Source organism: Cherax quadricarinatus, chromosome 80, assembly GCF_038502225.1.
Source record: "Cherax quadricarinatus isolate ZL_2023a chromosome 80, ASM3850222v1, whole genome shotgun sequence".
Lineage (NCBI taxonomy): Eukaryota > Metazoa > Arthropoda > Malacostraca > Decapoda > Parastacidae > Cherax > Cherax quadricarinatus.
This window is the reverse complement of record NC_091371.1, coordinates 9,369,991-9,394,338: the sequence shown is the minus strand read 5'-3', so window position 1 is coordinate 9,394,338 and position 24,348 is coordinate 9,369,991. Positions and strand designations below refer to the sequence as shown.

General features: G+C 38.3%; 1 protein-coding gene across 1 annotated transcript in view; it reads left to right on the top strand.

Moving 5' to 3' along the window:
* Positions 1 to 24,348, top strand: part of mei-9 (DNA repair endonuclease XPF mei-9) — a 38,438-nt gene that overhangs the window by 2,072 nt on the left and 12,018 nt on the right. The window contains exons 3-13 of the mRNA XM_053796499.2: positions 3,839 to 4,018; positions 5,515 to 5,612; positions 6,391 to 6,473; positions 8,490 to 8,642; positions 9,835 to 9,924; positions 11,590 to 11,762; positions 13,395 to 13,612; positions 14,459 to 14,601; positions 15,537 to 15,929; positions 22,090 to 22,191; positions 23,647 to 23,781. Of these exons, the coding sequence (XP_053652474.1) occupies positions 3,839 to 4,018; positions 5,515 to 5,612; positions 6,391 to 6,473; positions 8,490 to 8,642; positions 9,835 to 9,924; positions 11,590 to 11,762; positions 13,395 to 13,612; positions 14,459 to 14,601; positions 15,537 to 15,929; positions 22,090 to 22,191; positions 23,647 to 23,781 (1,768 nt within the window). The remainder of the gene's footprint in view (positions 1 to 3,838; positions 4,019 to 5,514; positions 5,613 to 6,390; positions 6,474 to 8,489; positions 8,643 to 9,834; positions 9,925 to 11,589; positions 11,763 to 13,394; positions 13,613 to 14,458; positions 14,602 to 15,536; positions 15,930 to 22,089; positions 22,192 to 23,646; positions 23,782 to 24,348) is intronic.

The following is a 24,348-nucleotide window of genomic DNA, read 5'->3' as shown; positions in this document are numbered from 1 at the left end:
TAAAAGGTAGATGGGATACAAGGAGAATAGAAGCATCAGGGAAGAGAGAGGTGAAGGTTTATAAACTAAAAGAGGAGGCAGTTAGGGTAAGATATAAACAGCTATTGGAGGATAGATGGGCTAATGAGAGCATAGGCAATGGGGTCGAAGAGGTATGGGGTAGGTTTAAAAATGTAGTGTTAGAGTGTTCAGCAGAAGTTTGTGGTTACAGGAAAGTGGGTGCAGGAGGGAAGAGGAGCGATTGGTGGAATGATGATGTAAAGAGAGTAGTAAGGGAGAAAAAGTTAGCATATGAGAAGTTTTTACAAAGTAGAAGTGATGCAAGGAGGGAAGAGTATATGGAGAAAAAGAGAGAAGTTAAGAGAGTGGTGAAGCAATGTAAAAAGAGAGCAAATGAGAGAGTGGGTGAGATGTTATCAACAAATTTTGTTGAAAATAAGAAAAAGTTTTGGAGTGAGATTAACAAGTTAAGAAAGCCTAGAGAACAAATGGATTTGTCAGTTAAAAATAGGAGAGGAGAGTTATTAAATGGAGAGTTAGAGGTATTGGGAAGATGGAAGGAATATTTTGAGGAATTGTTAAATGTTGATGAAGATAGGGAAGCTGTGATTTCGTGTATAGGGCAAGGAGGAATAACATCTTGTAGGAGTGAGGAAGAGCCAGTTGTGAGTGTGGGGGAAGTTCGTGAGGCAGTAGGTAAAATGAAAGGGGGTAAGGCAGCCGGGATTGATGGGATAAAGATAGAAATGTTAAAAGCAGGTGGGGATATAGTTTTGGAGTGGTTGGTGCAATTATTTAATAAATATATGGAAGAGGGTAAGGTACCTAGGGATTGGCAGAGAGCATGCATAGTTCCTTTGTATAAAGGCAAAGGGGATAAAAGAGAGTGCAAAAATTATAGGGGGATAAGTCTGTTGAGTGTACCTGGTAAAGTGTATGGTAGAGTTATAATTGAAAGAATTAAGAGTAAGACGGAGAATAGGATAGCAGATGAACAAGGAGGCTTTAGGAAAGGTAGGGGGTGTGTGGACCAGGTGTTTACAGTGAAACATATAAGTGAACAGTATTTAGATAAGGCTAAAGAGGTCTTTGTGGCATTTATGGATTTGGAAAAGGCGTATGACAGGGTGGATAGGGGGGCAATGTGGCAGATGTTGCAAGTGTATGGTGTAGGAGGTAGGTTACTGAAAGCAGTGAAGAGTTTTTACGAGGATAGTGAGGCTCAAGTTAGAGTATGTAGGAAAGAGGGAAATTTTTTCCCAGTAAAAGTAGGCCTTAGACAAGGATGTGTGATGTCACCGTGGTTGTTTAATATATTTATAGATGGGGTTGTAAGAGAAGTAAATGCGAGGGTCTTGGCAAGAGGCGTGGAGTTAAAAGATAAAGAATCACACACAAAGTGGGAGTTGTCACAGCTGCTCTTTGCTGATGACACTGTGCTCTTGGGAGATTCTGAAGAGAAGTTGCAGAGATTGGTGGATGAATTTGGTAGGGTGTGCAAAAGAAGAAAATTAAAGGTGAATACAGGAAAGAGTAAGGTTATGAGGATAACAAAAAGATTAGGTGATGAAAGATTGAATATCAGATTGGAGGGAGAGAGTATGGAGGAGGTGAACGTATTCAGATATTTGGGAGTGGACGTGTCAGCGGATGGGTCTATGAAAGATGAGGTGAATCATAGAATTGATGAGGGAAAAAGAGTGAGTGGTGCACTTAGGAGTCTGTGGAGACAAAGAACTTTGTCCTTGGAGGCAAAGAGGGGAATGTATGAGAGTATAGTTTTACCAACGCTCTTATATGGGTGTGAAGCGTGGGTGATGAATGTTGCAGCGAGGAGAAGGCTGGAGGCAGTGGAGATGTCATGTCTGAGGGCAATGTGTGGTGTGAATATAATGCAGAGAATTCGTAGTTTGGAAGTTAGGAGGAGGTGCGGGATTACCAAAACTGTTGTCCAGAGGGCTGAGGAAGGGTTGTTGAGGTGGTTCGGACATGTAGAGAGAATGGAGCGAAACAGAATGACTTCAAGAGTGTATCAGTCTGTAGTGGAAGGAAGGCGGGGTAGGGGTCGGCCTAGGAAGGGTTGGAGGGAGGGGGTAAAGGAGGTTTTGTGTGCGAGGGGCTTGGACTTCCAGCAGGCATGCGTGAGCGTGTTTGATAGGAGTGAATAGAGACAAATGGTTTTTAATACTTGACGTGCTGTTGGAGTGTGAGCAAAGTAATATTTATGAAGGGATTCAGGGAAACCAGCAGGCCGGACTTGAGTCCTGGAGATGGGAAGTACAGTGCTTGCACTCTGAAGGAGGGGTGTTAATGTTGCAGTTTAAAAACTGTAGTGTAAAGCACCCTTCTGGCAAGACAGTGATGGAGTGAATGATGGTGAAAGTTTTTCTTTTTCGGGCCACCCTGCCTTGGTGGGAATCGGCCGGTGTGATAATAAAAAAAAAAAAAAAATAACAATATTCACTTTCTACTATGCAAGCTATGTCTACAGCACACACAACACTTAGTTTAAATATGAACCCAGAGCTTAAATTCTATTTGGAGAGCTGCAATGGACACATTACAGTGAACAAGTATCTCTGTGAAATTCCACCTGTACATCTCAACCTGTTCAGAAACTTCATGCAGATAAAAAGCCCAAAAATTTGGAACTCACTACTTGAAAATAATATAGGTTCCCCATCTGCCAATATCTTTACTAATATTGTTAAATAGAACCTATTAAAATCTCACAAATGTTATATTCATTGACTGTCTAAATTTTAATGTTTCAATTTCACCACGTCAGTTCAACCACTCCATAAAATGCAGGTCAATGAGCTGATGTAATTTCCGTGTACAGTAATTTATATATAAATGACCATTTCTTTATTTGTCAGCTTAGTTGCTGATCCCCTTATATATGTTGTATAGCGTATTATAGTACCATCCATGTGCTTTATATAGAAGATCCCTAGTAGACAGAGTGACTGTATGACATCACGGGATGCAGTGTGAGTGAGTGACGAGCTGCCTCTTCCTCACTCGACGGATAGACATAGACAGGCGAACAGGGCAGGCCTGGGTTCCCACCTCTCATCCACAGTCTGACAATATATAGTGTTACCATCCAACAAGGTGTTTACCTTCAACCCTCGTATCTCCGTCTTATTGTACAAATGATTGTAATGAATTACCCAAGCTATGCTGACCTAAATTATATATGTACAGTGGACCCTTGGTTAACGATATTTTTTCATTCCAGAAATATGTTCAGGTGCCAGTACTGACCGAATTTGTTCCCATAAGGAATATTGTGAAGTAGATTAGTCCATTTCAGACCCCCAAACATACACGTACAAACGCATTTCCATAAATACACTTACATAATTGGTCGCATTGGGAGGTGATCGTTAAGCGAGGGTCCACTGTACTAGGTCTGGATATAAATAGTAATGTAAATCTTATGATTAGTTTGCTCAAAATGCATCTTTATAATTAATGACTTTCTTCTGAGCCTTATATTGTATCAGATTGTATTATAATGAGATCAAATTTAAAATACAATAAATTCAAATGTATAACTACTGTAACTAATTTGGTAAAAGTAGCATTACACAAGTAGGTACTAAAATTTGTTTTACAGTAAGATAAATAATATTCATTTAGTGCAATACTGCATTTTTCAACTTATTAAAATAAGATTTTCAGAGTTTTATGACAAATAATTACTGTATATATAGATAATAATGGTAATAGTAATAATTGTAATAGAGACTTTTTTTCACATTCATATTTTAAGTTCACTTGATAAATATTCAGTAATAGCAAACATTATTCATTTTTTTTCTACTTGTAGAGGCCTGGGACTTGAAAGAATTTTGGAAAGTTTGATCATCACTTACAATGACCCAGGTAATTTAGTCATTGTAATTGGTACAACTTCACGAGAAGAGGAATATGTGTTATCCCAGCTTGAGGGTAAAGGAATTGTTCCACTCCCACGATGTGTTACTGCTGACTGCTCCGTGAGTGAAAGGTTAGCAATGTTATTATTTTTTGAGGGAATGATGTGGGGAGTATATGAATCATTGACAGGTGATTAAGCTGTATTCTGCTAGAAAATTTGACATACGTAATATACTCAAGTTTTAAATAGGAAAGTAGGATATCACTTTATTTATCATTCATTGATGCTTAAAGGATGCATCATTTTTTAAAAATATCTTAGGAAATCCATGTTTCTTTGAGTAGCAAGAACAGTCAAGTACATATATATTTTATTTCCCAGCTTTGTTAACCCTTAAACTGTCCAAACGTAGATCTACGTTTTTGTAAAAACTTCTCATATGCTAACTTTTTCTCCCTTACTACTCTCTTTACATCATCATTCCACCAATCGCTCCTCTTCCCTCCTGCACCCACTTTCCTGTAACCACAAACTTCTGCTGAACACTCTAACACTACATTTTTAAACCTACCCCATACCTCTTCGACCCCATTGCATGCTCTCATTAGCCCATCTATCCTCCAATAGCTGTTTATATCTTACCCTAACTGCCTCCTCTTTTAGTTTACATTTGAAAGTATGTAAAAAAACTTATTTATCCTCTTTTTCTTAAAATATGTAGATCATCTTTTTTTTTTTTTTTTACATTTGAAAAAGTGTAAAAAACTTTGATCTGCATTTTTTTTTGTTGTTATATTTGAAAATATGTAAAAAAAAACGTAGATCTACGCATGTGAACGTAGATCTGCTTGAACAGTTTAAGGGTTAAACATATGATAAATGCTTTTACAGGATATATATTGGGCATTGATCTGCATGGTTTATGTTCATTAGATGCCAAAATACTTTGGGGTTATGGATTTACCACATAAAACACAAGAATTAAAAGAAAAATGTAAATTTACAAAATTATCACACAGACCTTATTTAAAGTTTATCATTAGAGTTACTGTAAGACTATAGCAGGCAAAATATTTAAAGAAAATTGGTTCTTAATTCTTGTTACCCTTATGGAAGTACCATAAAACTCAGTCCCTGAGTCCACATAAGATTTTTCATTTATTAGTATCATCCAGGGTAGCAAATTCTAGTTTAAGTGTTTTGAAGTGGTCTGTATTTTCATGTGATAATCATTGGAAATTGCAGTTATGTCATAGCTTGTAACATCTCAGCACAGTGAAAGTCATAAAATAAGTCTAATCAAATAGCAACATGAAGTCACCAAATCAGAGATTAAATCTTTTGTTTTCACTGTGTACATTTGAGATAGACATCCACCCTTTACAAGTTTTGGTGACTTGTACGTATTGTAAAACCCTTAATATGTATTACCAAATATTTGGACTTTGACATCATTCTCATTCTTCTTGATCTCAGGCAGCTTTTACAGATCTGAATGATTAAGCTGCTGGGAACTGTCTTTCATGCTGAATCCTTTGGTTTCACCAGGAGATTGGTGTTAATAAGCTATCAGCCTGCTTTGACCATAGATTTTATCACTTTGATACATATATGCATTTTTGCAGGTCACAAATTTACCATCAGGGTGGAGTGCTGTTTGTTACATCACGAATCATGGTGATGGATCTGTTGATGGAGCGTGCTCCTGTTGAGCTTATTACCGGTGAGAACAAATCTCTCATACTACCACATCTTCATCAGCAATTATTCTTTCATTGAATCATGCAACTAACAAATTGTGTATCTATTCTTTGTATTACTATTTTGGTGTAGCTGAGTTATTAACCTTCTTACAGTAATTATTGGGTCAGTTTGTACTAAATTTAGAGGCATAGAAGTTCCTAGAAAAGGTCATTACATTATTTATTGATATTTAAAAATGGGCTAAACCTGCAAGGATCATACACCACTGCACAGTGAGATGAGAGTAACAAAATTCAGATCACAAAATCAATCTCACTTAAAGAAGTGATCCACAGAAATAAGTAATCTTATAGCATATAGCTTTTCAGAGATCTGCACTCTTAAAGAAATCAACTATTTTGTAAAAAGTATTTGTCTAAAAAAAAAAAATTAAAAAGCAGTCATTCATCCAAGAGCAAATTGCAGCTACTTTGGCAGTGATTCCCAGAGCTGTCACTGAGTAAAGTAGGCATTCATTGTAGTATATTGAATATGCTATATATTATACCTGCACTAAGAGGCATACCTCACAATATTAGTTATTATGCAATAAGATCACAGTAAACAGGTGATTTCAGAATATGCAAAACAACCACTCTGAAAGAATAGAGAAATTCCAAGTGCTTTCATGACTACTCACATTATCATTATCATACTTACATAGTTATTATGTAAGTATTTACTTTGTTGTGACCTTTCAGATGACAGGAAGTATAATCAGTAGGATATAATTTATCATGGACCATTTTCCTCCGTAGGTTTCATTGTATGGAAGGCTCACAAGATTCTGGAGTCGTGCCAAGAAGCATTCATCCTCAGATTGTATCGGCAGAAGAATAAGGTACTGTATTACGAAAATGGTAGTTTGCATGCCTGTGTTGGAATGTCATTTTCACAATTATAGGTTAGATGGTAAAGAATAGGATATAAAGACAAATTGAACAAATGAGCCAACTGTCCAGCTCATTTCCTGTTTGCTTTGAATAGCTGGGATGCTGTAAAGAATTATGAAAAGAATTAAAAAATCCAGAAATGTGTACACTGATATCTGAAAATATATTTCCATTCAGCAATAATTTTATCTGGAGAAATTTTCAGATGTTGTAGATACACTATTAAGGTTATGTCTAAAATGTTTAGCATACAGTGGACCCCAGGTTATTGACCGGTTTGGAAATCGCCCAACTCGGTTATCGGCAGGGTTTTAGGCGCTTGGTTATCGGCTGTTCGCTCGGTTATCAGCCGTTTTGGACGCATCCATCTGCCAGCTGGGGCAGCCTGCGCTTCAGTTTGGCTTTGTCACTCGGTGGCTGAGGAAGCTTCTGCTCATACATCCAAATATTTCGCTTGTTTGCCATTGTTTTTAGTGGTTTTTCTTGCATTGCAACTGTGAAATAAGTAACCATGGCTCCAAAGAAAGTTCCTAGTAAAGTTCCTGTGGTAAAGAAATTTAAAGAATTTAAGCGTGAAGTGGTAATTTTGAGAGTGGTATGAAGGTGATGGAACTTGCCAGGATGTACAGCAAGAATAAATCGACAATTACATCCATCCTGGTAAAGAAAGAATAAATCAAAGACACTAATGTTGCAAAAGGAGTACCTTTGCTAACTAAACAAAGGACACTGATAATGGAAGAGATGGAAAAGTTATTATTATTATGGATTAAGGAAAAAGAATTAGTGGGAGACAGTGTAGTGGAGTCGATCATTTGTGAGAAGGCAAAGCAGTTGCATGAGGATCTTGCAAAGAAAATGCCTGGAACAAGTGCTGCAGTTTGTGAAGTTAGGGCCAGCAAAGGATGGTTTGATAGATTCAAGAAGTGTTGTGGCATACACAGTGTTGTAAGGCATGGTGAGGCAATGTGGACCAGGGTGCAAGCTTTCGTAGAGAAACACCACTCTGACAAAGCTGAAACAAGCCATATCTGCAACATGTTTAGTGACAAAACCCTGTCCCACTTCAGGGAAATCTTAAAGAGATGCCAGAAACAGAGCACTCTGGACAGTTATTTTGTGAGACAGGGGTCTAGTGACTCTCAAGCTGGTTCTAGTGGCATTAAAAGACAAAGAAGGGAAGTAACCCCAGAGAAGGCATTGCTACCTAAAGTCTTCATAGAGGGGGATTCCCCTTCCAAACACTAACTCTTCCCTCTTTCCTCCTCCCTATCTTCCAGAAGCCAGCATTAGCCTTCAATAAAGGTATGTAATACTTACATAATTGTAAAAAAAGTTATTTTTTTGTGAATATTTTTGTTTGGAACAAATTAATTTTATTTCCATTAATTCTTATGGGAAACATTAATTCGGTTATCGACCATATCAGTTATCGGCCAACCTTCAGGAACGGATTACAGCCGATAACCGGGGGTCCACTGTATTTGTTTTAATGATACAGTATAAATGAAGCAAATATAGTTGCATATAATTGGCTTTTATTTTTGTTGTATGACTTTGATCATTTTGAATTCAAAATAAAACTCCTCCCCCTCGAGGGTGTTACAAATGCAGTGGAAGTGCCGTATATTTGTAAATAAGCTTGTTTTATATAGAAAAATAGACTTCTTTAAGGCTTATTTCATGTTCTTATCTGAAAAACTTGGTCGCACAGAGTGCCCTAGCTGTCCGGGGAATCTCCATTAATTACTGTATGTAGAAGCATTATTGTTCTGGTGTCTTACTTTCTTAGATCACTATATTGTTCTCTATTCTCATGGCTTATTAAATCTTTTATTATACACAGGGTATTTCATAATTTTCATTGTTTCAGTCACTGTTATAACATATCCAGTGCACTTATATCTGCTTATTTCTTGTAGAAAAAGACAGCATATATATTAAGTTGAAATTATTTTTTTCAGACAGGGTTTGTGAAAGCTCTGACAAGTAGCCCACTGTCATTCACAGCTGGGTTTTGTCATGTGGAGAGAGTCATGCGTAACCTTTTTGTCAAGAAATTATATCTTTGGCCACGCTTCCATATGGATGTTAATGCCTGTCTGGAGGCATGTAAGGTAAGCTGGTTCAGATACTTTCTCAGCTTTCTTCAAGATTACACATCAAAATACAGTTCATATAAATGATAACGAGACTTGAGTCCTGGAGGTGGGAAGGGCTGTGCCTGCACTCTGAGGGAGGGGTGGGAGTCTTGCAGCCGGAGGGTAATCTGAATTGTGATGTCTGCACACTTGTGGCTTGACAGTACAGTGACTGAATGAATGATGATGAATGTTTTTCTTTTTTGGGGGGGAGGGGGGTTAACGTACCTTGGAGGGGGATAGTTGTTGAGTTAATATATTTTTTGTGGTTATACATGCTAGTTTGGAATATTGACTGTTTGGAGCGACATCTAAACTGACATATCTGGGTGCCTCTGCAAAGAGAATGATGGTGAAAGTGTTGAATGATAGTGAAAGTGTTTCTTTTTTGGGTCACTGTGCTTCGATGGAAATAACCATTGTGTTGAAAAAAATAAAAAAACATGCATGTGAATATCTTATAAAGTACATATGTGGATACTAGAAATTTAAAATAAATAGTGCTTATTTGAAAGGTTTCCTTATTTACAATATTTAAGAACCTTACAAACTTGGAGTTGGAATAAGTAATTGAATTAAAAATTTAATAGCTCATTTTGTACTAAATATTTCATTTAAATTGTAAAATTTTATACTAAATGCAGTATTGTAGGCTTATGCAAATACTGACTTAATATAAAAGCAAAATGAGTAAATTATACTAAACTATAAAATGGTATAATTATTTTTATTTTAATGTACAGTATAAAAGTTCATCATGAATATCACAGATAACTGACAAAAAATGATTTCAAACATTCTTTTGCCCTAAATCTCTGGGCATACTAATTTTTTAATTCAAGAAAAAAAAAAGAGCCCAATATTGATGTCTGTGAAGGGGAGTTGATTGAGGAAATTAGACTTTAATCTCCTCTTCCCAGGATCAAACGTGAATGCCTCCCAGGCACTCTATGATCCCTTTTAATTTAGGGCTTCCTCATGACTAAAAGAAAATCAACACTGACTCAGTATTTTAATGACCAAAATTAATTTTCTTATTAAAAAAATAATTTACACTAACTGGACTGCAGACATACACAATTACTGTCTCCTGCAGATGTCATTTTTTGACTGTTGAGGGAGATTGTATTACATGAAATATGAATCAATCAGTTTGGTATATTAATAGCCTGAGGTGGTAGAGCTGCACCTTCAGATGACAACACCTGTAAAGCAGATCCAGATGTCACTGCTTGACCTCATTACTGCTACAGTTCAGGTATGCTCAGCCTTCATTGTTCTTTCAAGGAAATTTGTCATTAACATAATAAAATAATAATAAAACATGTAGGTAATAGGTTGGTAGACAGCAACCACCCAGGGAGGTACTACCGTCCTGCCAAGTGAGTGTAAAACGAAAGCCTGTATTTGTTTTACATGATGGTAGGATTGCTGGTGTCTTTTTTTCTGTCTCATAAACATGCAAGATTTCAGGTACGTCTTGCTACTTCTACTTACACTTAGGTCACACTACACATACATGTACAAGCATATATATACACACCTCTCTGGGTTTTCTGCTATTTTCTTTCTAGTTCTTGTTCTTGTTTATTTCCTCTTATCTCCATGGGGAAGGGGAACAGAATTCTTCCTCCGTAAGCCATGCGTGTTGTAAGAGGCGACTAAAATGCCGGGAGCAAGGGGCTAGTAACCCCTTCTCCTGTATAAATTGCTAAATGTAAAAGGAGAAACTTTCGTTTTTCCTTTTGAGCCACCCCACCTCTGTGGGATACGGCCGGTTTGTTGAAAGAAAGAAAAACATGCAAGATTTCAGGTACGTCTTGCTACTTCTTCTTATACTTAGGTCACACTACACATACATGTACGAGCATGTATATACACACCCCTCTGGGTTTTCTTCTATTTTCTTTCTAGTTCTTGTTTATTTCCTCTTATCTCCATGGGAGAGTGGAACAGAATTCTTCCTCCGTAAGCCATGCGTGTTGTAAGAGGCAACTAAAATGCCAGGAGCAAGGGGCTAGTAACCCCTTCTCCTGTATATATTACTAAATTTAAAAGGAGAAACATTCGTTTTTCCTTTTGAGCCACCCCACCTTAGTGGGATATGGCTGGTACGTTGAAAGAAGAAGAAATAGGACATTAATAATATACAGAAATTTATGAGTGCAGAGATAAGATGAGTTCTTCAAGTGGTCTGGGCATTTAGAGAGGAAATAGCAGAATAGGATGATTGAAATTATATATAAATCTGGGGTGGGAAAAAAAGGGGATGGGGGAGGGGTCATCTCAGGAAGGGTTGTAGGGAGGAGGCAAAGTTTTTAAATGCTAGGGGCTTAAACAACCAATAAGCGTGTGTAAACACATTCGATCAGAGTGTAGACAAGTGGTTTTTGTGACTTGATGTGCTATTGTTGCACTAGCAAAGCAACATTTATGAAGGGATTCAGGGAAACCAGCTAGCCAGACTTGAGTCCTGGAGGTGGGAAGTGCAGTACCTGCACTCTGAAGGAGGGGTGAGGATGCTGCAATTGGGAGAGTTATCTGAACTATGATGTTAGCACACTTCTGATAGCGAATGTTTCCCATTAAAAAATTATTTTATGTAGTTGAAATACTTTTTTTTTTAAATATGTATTGTACCTATAATAACTATGATAATTTTGCATTGACTAAGAAAACTTAATTACAGGGTTTATCCAAGTTTAAATACAATAGTAAAGTCATATAGAATAAACATATTGATATACAGTAAATAATAACCAAATTGAACAGGATAAGAGTGTTCGGAATAATAGTATTGTTAAAAAAATAGGTCCGTGTACTTGAATTATATGGACTTTATGTGATTTATTTTTTTATGTTTTTTCATAAACTGTAGTTTGGATTAGGTAACAAGTATATACAGTATTATCTGTTTTTTCAGGAACTGCGACGATCAAATAGCACAATTGATACAGAAGAATTCACACCAGAGAATGCCATATCAAAGTCTTTCGAAAAAATGCTTAAAGTACAGCTGGAACCCATCTGGCATCAGCTGTCTGTGCGCACCAAACAACTTATCGCTGACCTCAAAGTTCTACGAACAATTTTAGTGTAAGGTGTTTATTCATGTAACACACTGGTGCATATTGTCATTTTTCCTAGCAAAATAGCCTATACCATTCTGCTTCATTATAAAAATTAATTAATTTCACAAGAGTGTGTGATAGTCCTTTACAGCAATAATGCTCTAGAAATATACCATGTTTTATGTAGTATATTTTCAGTAAAGTTTCATTCACAAAGTTCAAATACATATCTCATTTATTAATTTTTTTTTATTAACACATTGGTCGTTTCCCACCAAGGTAGGGTGGCCCAAAAAAGAAAAACTTTCACCATCATTCGCTCCATCACTGTCTTGCTAAAGGCGTGCTTACACTACAGTTGTAAAACTGCAACATAAACACCCCTCCTTCAGAGTGCAGGCACTGTACTTTACATATCCAGCACTCAAGTCCAGCCTGCCAGTTTCCCTGAATCCCTTCATAAATATTACCCTGCTCACACTCCAACAGCACGTCAAGTCCTAAAAACCATTTGTCTACATTCGCTTCTATCTAACATGCTTATGTATGCTTGAGGGAAGTCCAAGTCCCTCGCACATGAAACCTCCTTTGTCCCCTCCCTCCAACCTTTCCTAGGCTGACCCCTGCCCCACCTTCCCTCCACTACAGAATTATACACTCTCAAAGTCATGCTATTTTGTTCCAACCTCTCTACATGTCCGAACCACCTCAACAACCCCTCCTCAGCCCTCTGGATAGTAGTTTTGGTAATCCTGTACCTTCTCCTAATTACCAAACCATGAATTCTCTGCATTATATTCACACCACACACATTGCCCTCAGACACGACATCTCCACTGCCTCCAGCCTTCTCCTTGTTGCAGCATTCACCACCCATGCTTCACACCCATATAAGAGCATTGGTATAACTATACTCTCGTACCATCCCCTCTTTTCTTCTTTGTCTCCACAGACTCCTCAGTGCACCACTCGCCTTTTTTCCCTCGTCAATTCTATGCTTCACCTCATCTTTCGTAGACCCATCTGCTGACACGTCCACTCCTAAATATCTGAATATTATGTAAATGTTCCATGCAAGTAGTACATTAACTGTCCATGTTAGTCAGATAAAAGAAAACTATTCATGGAAAAATTTAGCTGCTACTCTATTAGTCAAGTAAACACAGGTTCATTTCACTATTTTTTTCATTTAACATGTTGGCCATCTCCCACTGAGACAGGGTGACCTGAAAATGAAACACTTTCACCATCATTCACATTATCACTGTCTTGCCAGAAGCACACACAAACAAAAATTTAGATGTCCCTCTAAACAGCAAATATCTCAAACCCCTCCCTTAAAATGCAGGCACTAGAAGGGTTTGGGATATTCGCTGTTGAAAGGGGCATTTAAACTGTTGTATCTGCACGCCTCTGGCAAGACAGTGATAGTGTGATTGATGGTGAAAGTGTTTCTTTTTTGGGTCACACTGCTTCGGTGAGAGACGGCCAGCATGTTAAAAAAAATTAATGTTTCCACTTGGAAAATAGGCTGTTATGTTTTGCTTTAAAAAGTGTAAGACTTTATATTTCACTGATTTTGATCATAGTAGATACATACCTGACAGAAAACAAGCATATCATGGCAATAAGTAGACTTAATTTCTTGTTTCATTAGATACCTGACACAATATGATTGTGTCACTTTCTACAACTTAGTCAATTCCTTGAGGACAACAGAGAAAGCTATGCAGAGCTCAGGATGGATGTTGCTTGCTTCTACAGATTCTCTGTTTATCAATGCTAAATTACGTGTATTTGGAAACATGAACAGCCCAACAAAAAAGGCAAAAATGGAAGTTGAAGCTACAGAAAAATCAAAAAGTGAAGTAATTGGTGAGAGCAGATTAATATTTTTTTAATTCCTTATAAAATATTATATATAATGATCTCTAGTATAGAAGCAGTGATCCAAAATTAACATGTTATTATTTTTGCTTGATTAAGCCTTTAAAATTAGTGACTCGCCAAAATCGTAGTAAGAATACAGTAGGACCCCTGTATCTGTGGGGGATACTTTCCAAGGACATGCCTTGGATACCAAAACTGCAGATAGTAACAGACCTTATATATACATACTTATTATAAAGTTTAATTGATAAATTATGCACAATCAATGAAGAATTATCACTTTTTCACTGATGGGAAGCACTTCATGGCTTCTTTTAGGCTTTGAAGAACTGCCAGCTTCTCTACTTTTGCACTTTGGGGCCATTATTATGCAAAATTAAACAGGTATTTTTGGGCCACAGTAAACCGTGGATAACTGAAACTGCAGATACCAAATCAGTGGATACGGGGATTCTACTGTATTTTAACTCGGGGAACAGGTAGTATTCAAGCCCATGGCAAGCTAGTCCTAAAACTAGCAGGGCAGTGCTCTCACCACTTTGCTGAAAGGACTGGCTAGGTAATTTTAAGACTGGCATGCCATAAGTTCAAATCCTGCCCATTCCCAAGTTATTAGAATCAAGGTAATGTTTGTTTCAAACAGTTAAAAACTATTTCTGTATTATAGCCATAAAACAGAATCAATTAAAAACAACTATACTGAATGCAGAATTTTTTTTTTTGGAATTCAAATGGTTTGCTGAATTTCTTTCAGTTTTATATAATTTAGTAAGGATTTTATGCATTTAATATAAACATTCTAAAATAATGTTTATTTTTTCTATAACAAAGAACCAGATTTGGAAGTAAACCCAAAGTGGATAGCTTTGTCTGAGGTTTTAGATGAAATCCGAAAAGAAGTTCAAGAGAGTAAGAACTTGGAAAAATGTCTGATAGTAACTTATGATGATCGGACAGCACAACAGATTAAAGAGGTATGAATATAAAATGGTGGTTTAGGCAATGGCAATATACCAACAGTCTAGTAAAAAAGACTTAAATTCAGAGGAGTTTTACCCATCAATGGCCTTCTTCAAGCTTTGTACAGATTGAAGAGGCAATGGCTTATAGTAGTCCCCTGGGAGGAATGTTTCATGTGAGATGCCATTGTCTTAGATGTGAATAAAGTTATTCATGAGTGAATTTGTGCACTGCTCTTTGTTGTCTGGCCCATCCTTAGCTTATTTACTGCAGTGCACAAATCCACACACTAGTAACTTTACTCACACCTAAAAACATGACATTTCATATGAGACATCATTCCAGGACTCTATGGAAGTCACTGCCTCTCTTATCTGCTGTGTACTTGAAAAATCTCAGTGTTGGGTGAAACTTTGCACAATACAAATAAAGGACTTTTTTAGCATTGGCATCTTTTTCACCATTTTTAATGTTACTATACATGTTTATTATTTTTTGTGTCATTAAACCTGATTAAGGGATTTCTTTAAATTTTCTAATTAAATTGGCAAGTGTTGCAGCATGTTTTATAGTTCATAGTTATGTCTTCTGAATAAATCTCAAAATATAGTTTTGTGAGCCTTGGGTTATTCTATTATTTTCTTGGAATGAAATCATAAATCAGTAGATCAGTGAAAACTTCTTTTATTATCAAAGCTTATTGCTTGGGTAGCACTGAAAATGGGTTGGGCAAATATTTTTTGTTAGTGGGTTGGATTTGAGAAGAAGGACCTGCTCAGTATGGGCCAGTAGGCCTGTTGCTGTGTTCCTCCTTTCTTATGTTCTTAACTTCTGATTAATGTTATACTGTAAATATTTTAATAGTCATCCAAGATCAAAGCAAGCTGAACTTTAAAATTCCCATGTAAGCTTATCATTGTTCAACTCTTCACCTATGCACCTCTTTCAGTATTTAGTTGATGGTGCTCAGGTGGTCCTTCGAAGAATCTTTTACTACACAATCGGAGCAAAAATGGGCCTCAAACCACCTGAGAATTTCTTGAAAGAGATGAACAGAAATAAAAACATCAACAGGGAAGCAGGAAGCTCAATTAATGTAAAAAGAAAAAATGCCAAAGAGGTTCCTGAGCGAGAAGAAAAAGACAAAGGTAAGAAAGGCAAAAAGACGAAGAAAGCGATGAATGAAGAAATAGAAGATATTACATTAACGCAGATAGCTAAGAAATATTACTTTATTGGCCAAGAAGAAGAGGAATTTAGTGATGACAAAGAAAGAGAGGAAGAAAGAGCAATATCAAAAAGGCTTTTGTCATCCCCACTGATAATGGTACAAGCTGTTCGGGTAAGGCTCATGAGTATTGTACTGTAACTTGTTGAAATTTTATTTGATTTCAGCCATTTATTTAATGTTTGTACTATAGGTAGTAGGTTGGTAGACAGCAACCACCCAGGGAGGTACTACCGTCCTGCCAAGTGAGTGTACAACGAAAACCTGTAATTGTTTTACATGATGGTAGGATTGCTGGTGTCCATTTTTCTGTCTCATAAACATGCAAGATTTCAGGTATGTCTTGCTACTTCCTCTTACACTTAGGTCACACTGCACATACATGTACAAGCATATATATACAGTGGACCCTTGCCTAACAAACGCATCGCATAACGTTAAATCCGCCTAGCAATACATTTTAACGCAAAAATTTTGCCTCGGCTAGCGCTAAAAGACTCGCTCAATGTTATTCGTTCAAGACGCGTTCACGTGCGGCCTGAGCCCACCTCACTTGTTCTGTGGGTGCCAGTGTTTACAAGCCATCCACCGCGGTTGCTTCCAAGCATACAATCGGAACATTTCATATTATCACAGCCTTTTTAGTGATTGCACCTGCAAAATAAGTCACCATGGGCCCCAAGAAAGCTTCTAGTGCCAACCCTACAGCAAAAAGAGTGAGAATTACTATGGATATGAAGAAAGAGATCATTGCTAAGTATGAAAGTGGAGTGCATGTCTCCGAGCTGGCCAGGTTGTACACAAAACCCCAATCAACCATCGCTACTATTGTGGCCAAGAAAACGGCAATCAAGGAAGCTGTTCTTGCCAAAGGTGCAACTTTGTTTTCGAAACAGAGATCGCAAGTGATAGAAGATGTTGAGAGACTGTTATTGGTGTGGATAAACGAAACACAGACAGCAGGAGATCGCATCTCTCAAGCGATCATATGTGAAAAGGCTAGGAAATTGCATGACGATTTAATTAGAAAAAATGCCTGCAACTAGTGATGATGTAAGTGAATTAAAGGCCAGCAAAGGTTGGTTTGAGAGATTTAAGAATCGTAGTGGCGTACATAGTGTGATACGGCATAGTGAGGCTGCCAGTTCGGACCACAAAGCGGCTGAAAAAATATGTGCAGGAATTCAAGGAGTACATAGACAGTGAAGGACTGAAACCTGAACAAGTGTTTAATTGTGACGAAACAGGCCTGTTTTGGAAGAAAATGCCAAGCAGGACCTACATTACTCAGGAGGAAAAGGCACTCCCAGGACATAAGCCTATGAAAGACAGGCTTACTCTGTTGATGTGTGCCAATGCTAGTGGTGATTGCAAAGTGAAGCCTTTATTGGTGTATCACTCTGAAACTCCCAGTGTTTTCAGGAAAAACAATGTCCTCAAGGCTAATCTGTGTGTGCTGTGGAGGGCAAACAGTAAGGCATGGGTCACTAGGGACTTTCTATGACTGGTTACACCATGCACTTGCCCCCACTGTGAAAAATTACCTTATTGAAAAGAAATTAGGCCTTAAGTGCCTCCTGGTATTATTATTATTATTATAATCAAGGGGGAAGCGCTAAACCCGGAGGATTATACAGCGCCTGGGGGGGATGTGGAAGGCATTCAGGCTTAATTCGGGGAACTGGAGCACAGATCCAATTCCCTAAATCAAGAGCCCCTCACCAACATCAAGGAACCTTCCTTGATGGGCCTCCTGGTATTAGACAATGCTCCTGGTCATCCTTCAGACGTGGCAGAGCGACTTTCTGCGGAAATGAGCTTCATTAAGGTCAAGTTTTTGCCTTCTAATACCACTCCTCTCCTGCAGCCCATGGACCAACAGGTCATTTCCAACTTCAAGAAACTGTACACAAAAGATATGCTTGAAAGGTGCTTTGTAGTGACCTCAGAAACTCAATTGACTCTAAGAGAGTTTTGGAGAGATCATTTAAGCATCCTCAATTGTGTAAACATTACAGGTAAGGCTTGGGAGGAAGTGACTAAGAGGACCTTGAACTCTGCTTGGAAGAAACTGTGGATAGAATGTGTAGACAAAAGAGATTTTGAAGTGTTTGAGGCTAACCCTAGGAATCCTATGCCAGTTGAGGAATCCATTGTGGCATTGGGGAAGTCCTTGGGGTTGGAGGAGGACAATGAAGAACTAACCACTGATGAGCTGCTAGATCATCTTCAACAGCAAGAGGCCACACCTGAGGAAACTGCTTCGGAGGGATAGAGAAATTGAGGAAGTTGCCTACTTCAAAGATTAAATAGAGAAATTGAGGAAGTTGCCTACTTCAAAGATTAAGGAAATGTGTGCAATGTGGCTTAAAGTGCAAACCTTTTTTGATGCAAATCACCCTCACACAGCTATTGCAAGTCGTGCTGGTGACTATTACACTGACAATGTTGTGAAACACTTTAGGAATGTCATAAAGGAACGGGAGGTACAGGCCTCTATGGACAGATATGTTGTGCGACAGAGGTCCAGTGACTCTCAAGCTGGTCCTAGTGGCATTAAAAGAAGAAGGGACGTAACCCTGGAAAAGGATTGCCACCAAGTCCTAATGGAAGGGGATTCCCTTCTAAACACTAACACCATCAACACTCTCCCCTCCTCCCTTCCCATGAATCATCACCAGATCTTCAATAAAGGTAAGTGTCATGTAACTGTGCATATCTTCTTCAGTTTGTGTGTATTAAAATTAATATTTCATGTGGTAAAAAATTTTTTTTTGTTCATATTTTGGGGTGTCAGGAATGGATTAATTTGATTTCCATTATTTCTTATGGGGAAAATTAATTCTCCTAACGATAATTTCACCTAACGTTGAGCTCTCAGGAACGGATTAATAGCGTTAGGCGAGGGTCCACTGTATATACATACCCCTCTGGGTTTTCTTCTATTTTCTTACTAGTTCTTGTTTTTGTTGATTTCCTGTTATCTCCATGGGAGAGTGGAACAGAATTCTTCCTCCGTAATCCATGCGTGTTGTAAGAGGCGACTAAAATGCTGGGAGCAAGGGGCTAGTAACCCCTTCTCCTGTATAAATTACTAAATTTTAAAGAGAAACTTTCATTTTTCTTTTTGGGCCACCCCGCCTCGGTGGGATACGGCCGGTGCATTGAAAGAAGAATAATATATATATATATTTTTTTTTGTTTGTTTTTCAACAAACCGGCTGTATCCCACCAAGGCAGAGTGGCCCAAAAAAGAAAGAAAATCCCCAAAAAGAAAATACTTTCTTCATCATTCAACGCTGTCACCTCACTCACACATAATCACTGCTTTTGCAGAGGTGATCAGAATACAACAGTTTAGAAGTATATACCTATAAAGATATACAACATATCTCTCCAAACTGCCAATATCCCAAACCCCTCCTTTAAAGTGCAGGCATTGTACTTTCCATTTCCAGGACTCAAGTCCGGCTATATACAAATAACCGGTTTCCCTGAATCCCTTCACTTAATATTTCCCTGCTCACACTCCAACAGCTTGTCAGGTCCCAAATATACCATTCGTCTCCATTCACTCCTGTCTAGCACGCTCATGCATGCTTGCTGGAAGTCCAAGCCTCTCGCTCACAAAACCTCCTTTACCCCCTCCCTCCAACCTTTTCAAGGACGACCCCTACCTCACCTTCCTTTCCCTGTAGATTTATACGCTCTTTGTGTCATTCTACTTTGATCCATTCTCTCTAAATGACCAAACCACCTCAACCCCTCTTCAGCCCTCTGACTAATACTTTCATTAACTCCACACCTTTTCCTAATTTCCACACACCAAATTTTCTGCATAATATTTACACCACACATTGCCCTTAGACAGGACATCTCCACTGCCTCCAACCGTCTCCTCGCTGCAGTACTTACAACCCATGCTTCACACCCATATAAGAGAGAGAGTGAGTGAGAGAGAGTGAGTGTGAGTGAGAGTGAGTGTGAGTGAGAGTGAGTGTGAGTGAGAGTGAGAGTGAGAGTGAGAGTGAGAGTGAGAGTGTGAGTGAGAGTGAGAGTGAGAGTGTGAGTGTGAGTGTGAGTGTGAGTGAGAGTGAGAGTGAGAGTGAGAGTGTGAGTGTGAGTGTGAGTGTGAGTGTGAGTGTGAGAGTGAGAGTGTGAGTGTGTGTGTGTGTGTGTGTGTGTGTGTGTGTGTGTGTGTGTGTGTGTGTGTGTACTCACCTAATTGTGGTTGCAGGGGTCGAGACTCAGCTCCTGGCCCCACCTCTTCACTGAGCTTTGTCATACCTCTTCTTAAAACTATGTATGGTTCCTGCCTCCACTACTTCACTTGCTAGGCTATTCCACTTGCTGACAACTCTATGACTGAAGAAATACTTCCTAACGTCCCTGTGACTCGTCTTAGTCTTCAGCTTCCAGTTGTGACCCTTTGTTTCTGTGTCCCCTCTCTGGTACATCCTATCTCTGTCCACCTTGTGTGTGTGTGTGTGTGTGTGTGTGTACTCACCTAGTTGAGGTTGCAGGGGTCGAATCCGAGCTCCTGGCCCCGCCTCTTCACTGGTCGCTACTAGGTCACTCTCCCTGAACCGTGAGCTTTATCATACCTCTGCTTAAAGCTATGTATGGATCCTGCCTCCACTACATTGCTTCCCAAACTATTCCACTTCCTGACTACTCTGTGGCTGAAGAAATACTTCCTAACATTCCTGTGATTCATCTGTGTCTTCAGTTTCCAACTGTGTCCCCTTGTTGCTGTGTCCCATCTCTGGAACATCCTATCTTTGCCCACCTTGTCAATTTTTCTCAGTATTTTGTATGTCGTTATGTCCCCCCTATCTCTCCTGTCCTCCAGTGTCGTCAGGTCGATTTCCCTTAACCTCTCCTCGTAGGACATACCTCTTAGCTCTGGGACTAGTCTTGTTGCAAACCTTTGCACTTTCTCTAGTTTCTTTACATGCTTGGCTAGGTGTGGGTTCCAAGCTGGTGCCGCATACTCCAATATGGGCCTAACGTACACTGTGTTCAGGGTCCTGAACGATTCCTTATTAAGATGTCGGAATGCTGTTCTGAGGTTTGCTAGGCGCCCATATGCTGGAGCAGTTATTTGGTTGATGTGCGCTTCAGGAGATGTGCCTGGTGTTATACTCACCCCAAGATCTTTTTTCTTGAGTGAGGTTTGTAGTCTCTGGCCCCCTAGACTGTATTCCGTCTGCGGTCTTCTTTGCTCTTCCCCAATCTTCATGACTTTGCACTTGGTGAGGTTGAACTCCAGGAGCCAGTTACTGGACCAGGTCTGCAGCCTGTCCAGAGCCCTTTGTAGTTCTGCCTGGTCTTCGATCGAATGAAGTCTTCTCATCAACTTCACGTCATCTGCAAACAGGGACACCTCAGAGTCTATTCCTTCTGTCATGTCGTTCACAATGTGTGTGTGTGTGTGTGTGTGTGTGTGTGTGTGTGTGTGTGTGTGTGTGTGTGTGTGTGTGTGTGTCTGTGTCTGTGTCTGTGTCTGTGTCTGTCTGTCTTGTTAACTCAGTATTAAATATTAAGGTTTGTCATATAAAACATGGTCTTAGATGTTCTCATAATGAAATTACAATTGAGCAGGTTAAATTATTAAATTTATAACACCCCTTAACCCTTAAACTGTCCAAACGTAGATCCGTTTTTTCAACATTTGAAAGTATGTAAAAAAGTAGATCTTTTTTTTTTTTTACATTTGAAAACGTGTAAAAAACTTTGATCTACCTTTTTTTTTTTGTTATATTTGAAAATATGTAAAAAAAACATAGATCTACTTTTGGAGCACTACGCATATGAACGTAGATCTGCTTGGACAGTTTAAGGGTTAAAGAAATTAAAAAAGGTGAGGATTGGAAACCATACCAAAATCTGGCAGTTTAATTATAGTGTTCATGTTTTTTGTATTTTTTACACCCATTGAGAGGTGGAAAGTACAGTGACAGCACTCTGAAGGAGGGAAGAGGATGTTTGGAGGGCCAACTAATCTGTGATGCCAGCATGCTTCTGGCAAGGCAGCAATTGAATGGATGATGGTGGATGTTTTTCCTCTTGTTTGGGTTACCCTGCCTCAGTGGGAGATAGCTGGTGTGTTAAGAAAAAATGAAAATGAATAAATATAAATGTAGAGTGGCTTTTGAAGTAGCTAATGCAACTGGGATACTAATGACTGGGTTCACTTGTTTCACAGGTTCTTCAATGTATTTTAAAGGGTGAGAGGCTGGAATCAAAAGGTGTAAAAATTAATTTCTTTCAGGATACTAGTGACCCGTTCATGATGACACGATTACTAGAAGAGATTCAGCCCAAATATGTCGTCATCTATGACTCGGACTTAACTTTTGTTCGACAGCTGGAGGTGAAGTGAGCATTTTTACATTGTTTACAATTATTTAATTGATCAGGTATGCACTTTCATATATTGTCCCTGGTACTGTACATATAAGCAGATTAACCCTCTCAGTGTTGGTCCTGTTGTATCGTGTTTTTGAAGCCAGTGTTGCTCCCATAGTATGACGCCATGAGCTCAGCTCACTCAGATAAGCTGTGAGTGGTAAATTTGGGCCTAGATATGAGAGAATGGGTCAATATGGTAAGTGTGCATTGTATAAAAAATATCCTGCAGCGCTCAGTGCGTAATGAAAAAATGCAACCCTGTTTTTGGTTTAAAACAGTGACTGTGCTGTATTTTTGTATGGTTTTTATAATTGTATTCTCAGTTTCTTCGTCTTATTTGATGGAATGGAAGATATATTACAGAAATAGAGATGATTTTGATTAGTTTCAGGACTGAAATTGAGCTCAAAGTAGCAGAAATATTTTATTTTTGCCAATATTCCAGAGTACACAAATGACGTTATTTGTCCAATACACGTCCAGCTGGCCAGTCTAATATGCATTTAGGAATGCACTGACATTATTTATGCAATTATTACAATAATGAAATAGTCTGCATAAAAGTAAGTTTTCTATTTTTTGTATGAATAAAAATTTCAAAATGAAAAGGAAGCATAATATAAGAGGGGCCTGGAGACATGACTGAAGAGCACAGGAAATGTTTATTTATTGCCAAGAATGTCTACATAGTTTTTCTGGACCTATATTCAAATTGGTAATTGTTGAATTTTGTGTGAAATTGTCCAAGTTACTAATTTCTGATCACTTTATTGGGTAATTGAAATAGGTAAAGAGGGAATGCTAGTGAAATAGCTTTGAGTTTGGTTTACTGGAACACTGGAATTAGCCAAAAATAGAGCGTAAAGTGAGCGAAATTGCCAATGCATAAATATCGCCGATACCATTAAATTTGCAAGAGCATAATTCCATAAATTTTCCATCAAATTTTGTACTTTTGGTTTCATTACCTTTGGAAAAAGATTCTCTATCATTTCATAAGATCATTTTTTTTTTTTTTTGTTGAAACTTCTTTGACCCTGGGAGCAAGTTTGTGAGTAGGGGTTGCGACACTGAAAGGGTTGATACCTATCCAGTTGCTGCTCATACACATTCATTTTGCATTATGCCTGCATTTGTGAAGCTTTTACCCCACAATACAAACACCTTACATTGTGTACAAGTTGTCTTTGCATTGGTTCAGTAGAATAAATAACAGCAACACTCCTATTCTCATGCAACACAGCATTTTTAGAATGAATGACACTTTGAGTGAAGGCATATGAAAGGAATATTTTCTACAATCTCCCCAAATCCCCTATTCCCCCCTCCTCCTCCCCCTGAGTAATACTATACTGTACACAGCTAAGAGAACATAGCTAAAAATTTTTGTTGCATATTTATAAAGTTTCTCATACAGGTGTGGCAAGCAAATTATGGGGAGAGAATACGTGTGTATTTCCTCGTGTACAAAGGCACTACTGAAGAGCAGGTTTATCTTACCAATGTGAAGAGAGAAAAGGATGCCTTTGAGTACTTAATCAAGGAGAAATCTGTAAGTACTGGTGCTAGAATATACACATATTATAAACATCTCTGCTGCTTTTTTCAGGTGTTGCCTTCTATTTTTGGTGATGGAATCCATTTGTTCTGCATGTAGGGTTTTTTTTTTTTTTTTTTTTTTTATTTTTTTTTATTATTATTATTGCTTCCTCCCCTCTCCTCTAATTAAAGGACAATTGAGTGTAGTTGTCAGTCTCAGAGCAACTTTTGATTTTCTGTGTAGATTTAATATGTGTACTCCTTGATTGGTGTCCCCATAATATTTTTAGATCTTGATGCTGACCTTTGATATTCAGTGAGGTATGCCTTTGTGCTGTGTAGAGGAACTTTGTTGTAATTTATTTAATTAATGCTGTATAGATTCATAAATTTATAGGTTAATGTGTGTGTATATAATACACATGACAGTTTATTAATTTTTTTTTTAACATACTGGCCGTCTCCCATCGAGGCAGTGTGACTCAAAAAAGAAACGCTGTCATCATCATTCACACTATCACTCTCTTGCCAGTGGATATGACAGTTTAGATGCCACTCTCAACAGCAAATACATGTATCA